The sequence below is a fragment of the Macadamia integrifolia genome, chromosome 14 (genome assembly GCF_013358625.1).
Source record: "Macadamia integrifolia cultivar HAES 741 chromosome 14, SCU_Mint_v3, whole genome shotgun sequence".
NCBI classification, from domain to species: Eukaryota; Viridiplantae; Streptophyta; class Magnoliopsida; order Proteales; family Proteaceae; genus Macadamia; species Macadamia integrifolia.
The window spans coordinates 11,267,018-11,276,255 of NC_056570.1; the positions used below are offsets into that span (position 1 = coordinate 11,267,018).

At 38.3% G+C, this 9,238-nt stretch overlaps 1 protein-coding gene and 1 long non-coding RNA gene across 2 annotated transcripts; both read right to left on the minus strand.

Annotated features, from left to right (window-relative positions):
* Positions 1–1,656: 1,656 nt before the first annotated feature.
* LOC122061768 lies at positions 1,657–2,833 on the minus strand. Its single transcript, XR_006134717.1, has 3 exons — positions 2,616–2,833; positions 2,337–2,478; positions 1,657–2,186 (listed from the first exon to the last, which is right to left on the minus strand). It is a non-coding gene; the product is annotated as an uncharacterized LOC122061768 (long non-coding RNA).
* An 8-nt stretch (positions 2,834–2,841) lies between these two features.
* On the minus strand, positions 2,842–6,657 carry LOC122060619 (ent-kaurene synthase 5, chloroplastic-like; the record flags this gene model as incomplete). Its single annotated transcript, XM_042623750.1, is given in 13 exon segments — positions 2,842–3,037; positions 3,138–3,236; positions 3,319–3,431; positions 3,531–3,653; positions 4,158–4,255; positions 4,330–4,357; positions 4,359–4,428; positions 4,503–4,623; positions 4,704–4,942; positions 5,370–5,550; positions 5,644–5,906; positions 5,999–6,051; positions 6,374–6,657. Coding segments are annotated over 12 exon segments (1,560 nt in total), but the record flags the coding sequence as incomplete, so codon positions are not given.
* Between the last annotated feature and the right edge of the window lie 2,581 nt (positions 6,658–9,238).

A 9,238-nucleotide genomic window follows, 5' to 3' on the forward strand; every position in this document is an offset into this window, starting at 1 on the left:
TGGCACGACTCAACCCCACAAAATTATGTTTGTGATCATGTTCATGTATCATCATCCCCTTCTGTTCGTGGTTGCTTCATTGAAGAGGATTAGTGTTTGAAATTTTAAATGTAACCGCAAGCGTACAGATCAGTGTAGCTACAGGTCGAACACAGGGAGAGCAGCCACTTTATTTTTTTACTTCTTTTAATAATGCGAAAGTGAACCGATTAATGGTTTTGATCTAATTCTAATTACCGTCCTAAACATATGTATCTAAAATAACGTCCTAACCATTCATCATCTAAGAATTTAAAGACGCAAGTCACGCAATTAAAATTAAATAAATAAATAACTGAAAATAAAAAACCCACACAATTTTAAAAAAAAATAATAAAGGAAAAAATGTTGAAATAAAAAAATAAAGTAAAAGAAAGGGGGGAAAGCTAGAGAGAGACTCACAAGTAGGTTTTTCTACTTAGCCTGAGGGATGCATCATAATATGAGCTTCCCTACTTGACCAGAGAGTCACTCTTACAAGGGTTACTCTACTTGGCTTTAGGGAAAGGGAGACAATTAAAATAAAAACAATAAATTGATGGTTCTATGGCTAGGAGGGGCAAAGCCAACACATACACTAGCCATGAACCTTGGGGGCAAGGGATAGCAATAATGTAATGACTGAAATTAAAATCCTAAATTAAAAAAGAAAGGGTAGTCAGAAGAGGGAATGAGAGGAGGGAGAGAAGACTATTGAGGGAGCCTACTTACTTGAACTTCAACCCTTGAACTGAAAACTTGATCGATTTGAGATACTCCCAATACTAAAAACCAGATCTAGAATAAACCAAATCTGAAATTTTTAGTACTAGAAAAAACAAATCTAAAGAAAAAAAAAAAATGAAACTTGAAAGACATGCTTCATAGCTTGTTCTTGTCACCTAGAACTAAGCCTAGAACTAGAACTTGAAAATTACAACTTCAATTGCTTAAATAATAAAAATAAAAAAACAGAATCAAAAACAAAAGTGCTTGCATTAATTGAATAAAAAAATTTATAAAAGTATTTAAAACATAAACCTAGAACTAGAGCTAGAGAAAGAGAAAACTAGAGAACGAGATAGAGCAACTAAAAAAAAAAAACCTAGAAGAAGAATGAAGTGTCTCCCCTCCTCTTACATGAGTTGTATTTATAGGGGATGGGGAGGTAGGGTAACAAATTTCTCTTTCCTAAAAGGGAGAAACCCACAATTAGTAGTGAGATCTTTTGAGACCAAAAGTGCTAAGGTGGAGGAAAGAGAAGAGAGAAATAAACTTTGAGAAATTTCCTATAATTTTTTTTTTACTTATTTTCTTTCATTTTATTTATTTATTTATTTATTTCTCTTCTTTTTCTCCCTCCAAGGGATTGGACAAGATTTATTTTTCCCTTTTTTTTTTCTTCTACAACCATGAGATTCGAACTTGAAACCTCCTAGTGAGGAAGGAATTTTGCACACCATAACTCACCAACCACACTAGGCAGTTGTTGTTAGAGAGATATGACGTCCGATAATGCTTAAAGCCTTTCAAATACAAAACCTGCAAAAAAAGAGTACAACCCAAGGTAGTTCCATTCTAAATATATAAAATGCATGTTTTATTACCCTAGATTTCACACATAAATGTGTTCATCAATTAACCATAAGATAAATCTCAATTTTATTCCAAAATTTGATCAATAAAGTTGCTGTTGATTAGGAGAAAGAAAAATATCCACTAACCACTCAATGCCTTAGTATTTGTGCTAAATACAAGATAGAAGGCCCCACATATACTAATGCTGATATTTTTCATCCTTTATTAGCTATATCAGATTGATTGGTTCATAAATGACTGCATTTACATAATTGACCATTTCCTTTGAAGATATTGATTGGTTCATAAATGACTGCATTTACATAATTGACCACTTCCTTTGGAGATGTGAACCCATCATTTCTCATATAGAAGAGGTGGAGTATTTTGCTCATCTTCCAAAACACATCCTTGCATTCTCTTGGAACTACACTTCCCTCTGTCTTCAATACTAATTCTAAGAGTTTCGTCCTATTACTCTCAATGACAGCTCTGATCTCTTTTATGGCCTCTTCTTAGGTAATATTGCCAGAGCAGCTGTGCATCATTTGCAAGAAAACACCATTCAATTTCCCTTGTTCTGCTTCCCTCTGTAACATACCATAAGGAAAAGGAAAAGTAAGTAGCAATCAACCATAAAAGAAAATTCCGCTTAAGGCGTTGATCAATGCTTGAGGACCCTGTAGTTAGCTAGCTAAAATGTCCCTTCCCCCTTCAATACCCTTTGTACAAGTTCCTACCTCGAAGCCCTGGACATCATTGAGGAGACGCCCACATGTGCTCTACTGTTGACTACCTCCTCTGAAAGCTCAGGCCCAACAAAATAAAGAGCTGAGAGAACAATAGGTCCCAAGGCAAATGATACATATCCGTTTGTCACCGCTGCCAAACAAGCAAAAGAAGTTCATTAACTTCTTCTAAATAAAGAAATGAATGTAAATTCAGAAGAAAAAGGATGCCGCAGATCCACCAAAGGGCAAGGTTTTATATTTAAGGTAGAATTCCCTATTAAATCTCACAAACTCAATTATGTTGCTAGTGACGGTGCGCTGCTGCCATGCTAATGCTTTGTTTCCTAGCTCATTGATTGTATTGTGAAGTGCTGAAAATATGATTTGCACTTGCTCAGAACAAAAGTGAGCGGCCTGGTCTCCATCCCACCTGTGGGCACAGCACCATCATTTCTCTACTGGAAAACCTATTGATGAAAATGTAAAAACAGAGGAGGGAGGTAGGTAGGAAGGTAGACACTAATTCTTCTTTAGAACCTCCATAGTCAAAGAAGTCATCAACCACTGTGGTGAGGACACCATTTTTGGCCCAGGCCATGCGGGCATCAGATAGCTCAGGCGAGAAAAGGGTTGCCGCACCAGAGAAGTAAAAGTACACCACTTTCTGCCTTGCAAACTTCAGCTTATCTAATTTGTTCTCTTTCACCCATCTGCTTATATGAAAATAGATTACAAAAATCAATTAACAAGTGATATCCAAAGTACCCTTTTAAAGAATAACAGTATTTAGGCATTGATATGGATCAGTACAACTCTAGATGCTGGAGTTCTTCACGGTGGATTTCTTGACAGACATTGAAGTCTTCCATTGCCAGTTGTAGGAAATTCCGATTGCTAATATTTAAACAGCTGATACAAGATAAGAGGGTGGTGAGATCATAATGTACTTACTTAAGAATGTAGCCACAGAAGTCGAAGTCTTCTTCCACACCTGTATGCCGTTTTCAGAATCCTCAGACTATTTACATTGTAATTCTCAATAGTACTCCTGCTCTGGAGGCGTTCCAAACTGGCATAGTGGGGGAATCTTAGAGTATATTCCACCTGTAGCATACCAAGAGGAGATTTAAGTTAATATGTGCCTCCAATGATGAAAGGTTTGCGCGCAGAGGAAGTTCTATCAGAGCATGTTTGAGCAGTTACCGCTTTGCTCGTATATTTATGGACTCCATCCACAAGGAATGAATCATTGGATAATCCTTGTTTCAGATAACAACTTAAAAAGAAATTCAGGTTCTCTAGAACTGGTTCATTAGATAACATGATTTCTGTAAGATCAAACACCAAGAAACACGAATAATAAAGAGACAATAGATTCGTACGACACAGAGATTTAACGAGGTTCACACACCAGGGTGGTGTGCTACGTCCTCGGGCGAAGAAGAAGATGATTCACTATGAAGAAGATGATTCACTATGCAGAAGAGAAATTACACCCTAGCAGTGGCGAGGAAAAACTCGCCCTGAAACCCTAGCTGCGTGAAAATCCTGGAATACAATGACTTTCTCAACAAGCAACAGTACATTATATATACTCCAAATCGCAGGTTGACCCATCGGGTCGCGGTCGATCCGGTCGAACCATACCGCGGGGGCGTACCCGCACCCCCATACGAGATCAGTGATGGGCTCCAGGCTTGGGCCTACTGGCCCAACCCCTCTGCTTGCATCACAGATCTCAGAAAATTCCCCATTCAGGTCGCCACCAAAATATATCGGATCGGATCAATCTTCAAAACGGGCCAAGAATTCGAGACAAACTTAACAAATTTCTGAAGCCTTGTATAACTCAATCGGAGCACTGATATCCTCCATATGTCCTATGAGTGGATAACAAAAATACTGTTCATCAAATTGAGCTAATGCATCTGCATAACATGACAACCCCCTGAGTAATCATTCATAGGAAACATAAGACATAAACAAAGTCCAGAAGAAGTACCAGAAGGGACATCATATCCATTCATACGTTAAGATCCGAAATGCCATGGCACATGTGACAGGGTCTAAGAATATCTCGTCATCACCCTGCAACCAGTATCTGTTCACCAGCAAATGTTAGAATTTCAATAGATGATAATCAACTAGTATAAAATTCAGTTCTTGGAACTATACCTGTATGTTTCATCCAAAACAACTTTTATTTCACCCCTAAAATGACGATCAATTCCCAAACCCACCAGAATGTCAACCATACAAAGACAAGTGTATGTATCTGAAAGATAAGTTGTTGGAACTGAAAATGCCAGAGAATAGACACTTCAATATTTAATCATATTAAAGCAACCAGTGAATTTGGAGAAGATTGTGTTTTACCTGCATCGCCAAACCTTTCTAAGACTGAGTGCAAGTAATTGAGGCAGTTAGTATCCTGACAGTGAATAAAAGCAGCTGCAGTTGTAGATGGTGAATTAAACAGAGATCCATTTTCCTTTTGATATTTCATGACCTCAATCCAATCCTGTGACTTTCCCAGTCCTTCTGCTGCAACATATGCTAGATATGCCTTCCTTCTCTCAGAACAGCTTGTAGAAGCCAGATAGTAATTTCTCGCTCTAAATGAAATAAGCGAGAAAAATAATTAGTAATTCCAAATTATGAACATGTGATAGACCAAAAATTTAAAGAGATGGAAGAATCTCATCACCATAAACATCAATAAGAATTTGAGGCCTAAAATAAGCACAAGATGTCCATGGGATGACTACCATATAACATTATCATTACCATTGGTGGGGCATGGGAGATTCCCACCCACCCAACCTCGAAGCCTAAACTGGCAGGGTGGGGAACTCTCTTTCTTTGAAAAATTATGAAAGTTATTTGAGTAAACTGAAAGTCTGAACTCCTAAATTTCAGAGCCTAAGCATTATATTAGGCTCCTTAAGATTTGGAAAATTTTAATTTTCAAAGGTAGTTTCTTATAAGAACCACAAAAGGCCCAACATTGAACAGAAATGAGAGAAGATTAAAAGTATTCACCTTTTGAGCTCCAAGTGTCTCTTGCGAAGTAAAGAATCTAAAATTGATGGGCTAAGAGGAATATTTAAACCAGTGTCTCTAGCATAATCAATCATCCCAGGAAATATGATATTAAAGCCAATTGGAGAATGTTGCTTCTCATTAGTTGCTGACGCAAAGTTGGACTCAATAAAATGAATTCCTGTGAAATAGAAACGGTAACATATTTTAACAAACACAAATGGAGACAGAAATTAACAGGACAGAACAACAAAAGAAGACAAGTAGCATATACCCCTTTTAACATGTTCTTCCCCAACATTCCAACGTTTGAGTGCAAGCACACTTGCCAATGTGGAGGACAAGGCATCTTTAATAAGCATGGACTCGGAATGTGGAAGACCCCATGAACCATCAGGGAGCTGATTCTCCAATAACCAGGTTACACACTTGGGGAAATAAGGGTACTGAGAGGAACTAGAAGAAGGGACCATTGAGACCCAAGCAGTGTCATAGGAAGAATAATTCCTTAATTCTTTCCTTAGGCACTTGAAAGCACTACAAGATAATAAGCATTTTTATTTCCCTTTCATTAACATATTCTCAAATACGGAAATTCATGAAATAAAGGAAGAAGAGTGCCATCATACCACAGTTCCATCTTTAGATATCTGTGCATTCTTCAATCCGGCATCCAAAGAAACTGATCAAGAAAAAAGAGTATTTCAATGGAGCAAGGATACCAGGACATTTAGAAATATGGACAGATGACATAATTGCTTCCATGAGTCACTCAAGACATACTGTCTAAAATCTTTGAAACAAGCAGAGAGAGCTGCATTTGCAATTATTAATAGAACAACCAAAAGATGTCATCAAAATCAAATTAAACCATTCACCATGAGAAAGAAACTAAAACTCCCAACAGAACAAATGCTCCCAGAAAACGAAGGAGAAGAGACCATGGCTTCAGAAATTAAATAAACAAAAGGGACAGCATACAAGAGAAGCAAAAGGTACAAAACCTGAAACAGATGAGCTCCTCCACCTTCTGGGTTTGTTGAGGAGGACATCGCGAGGGTAAGAGAGAGACATGACAGTTCAGAAACGAAATTATACCAAAAGAGAAGTTTACTTTGAAGAACATTTATGATAGAGGTTTGAAGTTAGAACTAAGGGGAATGGATAACTGAGGCCTGGTAACATAAGGGGGAGAAATAGTTGGAAAAGACGGCGCAGCTTTCTCTCACTTCCTTCTCCGTCGTCCGCACTTTTTTTTTGGGTGTTTTTGCCGTCATCCGTACTTTAATGGCCATTAACCACTTCCCCCCTTCTCTCTCTCTCTCTCTCACACACACACATACACATACTATTATTCTCTAGTGGATTCGGATCCAGATCCTCATAGAGCCTATGGACCATAGAGTGATCCCACGGTTGGAAGGACCTGGGCACACGTCTCGAGGTCATCTCAGTTGTGAGATCACTCTATGGTCCATGGGCCTTATGGAGAGGAATCCTATCTCAGTATCAAGGTCTCCAGAGAGAGAAAGCTTTTCTATTTATGATTGGAATTTTGGAGGGAATATAAATGGGTTCCAACTTCCAAGCTATCACATTCCTTTATAGAAAAAGAAAAAGCTTTAACGCTCCTTTATATAAAAAAAAAAAAAAAAAAAAAAGAAGCTTTCACAATCTATGTAATCAATCGGCATTTACAGGTAATCGGTTCCGTTTTCATGGCCTATTTGGGATGGCTACTTTTGATTCTCGAATGCAAAGAGCGATTGTGCAACTTCGCTATGAGTTCGTCGTTATTTTTTTTTTTTTTTTTAGGTAATGTTGCAATAAAAATTGACCTGATGATCTTCCCTGTAGTTCCTGGTGCTTTAGCCAACTTACACAGAAGAGATGACAGGGGAGAGTCGGGCTGACCTGACAGAGGACTCTCCGATGCCTAAGTCAGATCTTTCCACAACAGATGCTCAAAAGAGTTTTTTCAGTAAAAGAAGTGATTGATCGATCCCTCATGATGGAGGCTTACCTTGGTATTTATAGGCTGCTGATGGAGAGAGAAGGAGGGCATCTGTGGAGAGTCCAGTTTAGGCGTAGAGTCCTTAAGGGGAGTGGCACTGTGATTCTGGGTTCCAGGGCATGTTCTGGGAATATTCCCCTTTGATCTCAGAGGTGCAAGTCGTGAGAGGGGTGGATGCCTCTAATGAAGTGTAGTGGATAGAGTCCTGCCCCCGTGATCAGGGATCACATCCCTTGAATGTAGGAGTGGATGTGTGCACGTTTCTGGGTGAAGGTAGCACGGCCTGGTGGAGGGCCGAGGTGTCAGCATGGCCTGATGGAGGGCCGAGGTGGTAGCACTGTCTGATGAGATGCCAAGGTGGCAGCACAGCCTGATGAAGGGCCGAGTATCCTAACTTCATTCTTGTTTGGTTCCTTTGACTAGATGAAGATGAAGAGCCATTATAGTGTTGAAGGTAGGGGTGTCAAATGGTGCAGTTTTGGTTATTCGGTTTGGTTTCAGTTTGGTTTACATTTTGATAAGGTGAAACCAAAACCGCACCGGATAGGAATAAGGTGAAATCAAAATCATTTTCATCCAATTTCAGTTTTAGCAGTTTTTAATCGGTTTTATTGTTCGGTTCACAACCGGTTTACATGGGATTAATAGTGTCATTTTAGAAAATGGTTTGCATCCTACAGCTAGTGTGAATCCTACATATATTAAATTTCCTAAAGAATTAAGACAATATACATTTATTTTTTCCAAGGACAATATACTTTATATGTAAAAGACTACACATATTATAACTAATTAACTATGATCCTAGAATTAGAAAATCAAGAAGTGTGATTGTGTGAAAGTGAAGCTCCCTTCTCGGTTAGTTCTTTGCTTTTTCTCTTTTTCCCTTCCCTTTTTCTACAGAGACCCATCGAAATTCAAAACACTTTAAGTATTTAATACTAAGTGCCGGTTAACCATCGGTTTTCTGATTCGGTTCGATTTCAAACCAGAATTATGGCCTATAAAACCAAAATCGGATCAATTTACTACAATGCAGTTTGGGTCAATTATAATCCGGTAAACGGTTTTGGTTATATATTGACACCCTTAGTTGAAGGTGTCCTCAAAGCCTATGGAGAAAACAATTCCCCCTTTGTAGAGATCCCATAATCTGAAGAGGAGTCCTCTCAAATCTGGAATGGATATTAAATAATGGGCCAAAGAAATAATGGGTGAGTCAGAATGAGTTTCATATCAATTGGTTGATTTCATTTGGTCTCTATCTCAATTAATCTGCTTGACTTTAGTCCAAAAATGTTGTTTAAGAGAATGTAGGAGATGGGTGAATGAATAGGATTAAGAAAGTTCTACAAGGTTCTTGCAAACCAAGGAATAAATTGAGCGGAGTCAATACTAAACCAAGATGGTCTGTCGCCACTTTCTGCCTCTACAGAGTTAATGATTCAATCAGGATGGATTTCTCCAATTCTGCTTTTGTGGACTTCATATAGTCTGTATCTGAGTTAAATCTGTTGAGGGCAATGTTGTTTGAGAGATAGGTGGAGATGGGTCAATTGGGTTGTACAAATATATGATAGAGATTCTCACTATTCAGAAATTCAAATTTGCAGATGCATTTGCTTAATGAGATAATAAAAATCCAAACAGAATCCAACTGTAAGAGAAGAAAAGAAGCTATTAAATACTCTCAAATCTGGAACAAAACTAAAAAATTTCTAACAAACGTGGCTGCATAGGTATTATCTTCAACGGCTCTTCTCTAATTAAGGCACCTGAACAAGGGTAATTTTGGATGACGATGCGGTTGTTAAACAACCAAAGTAGCAACTCAACTGAGACAAGCACAACTAAC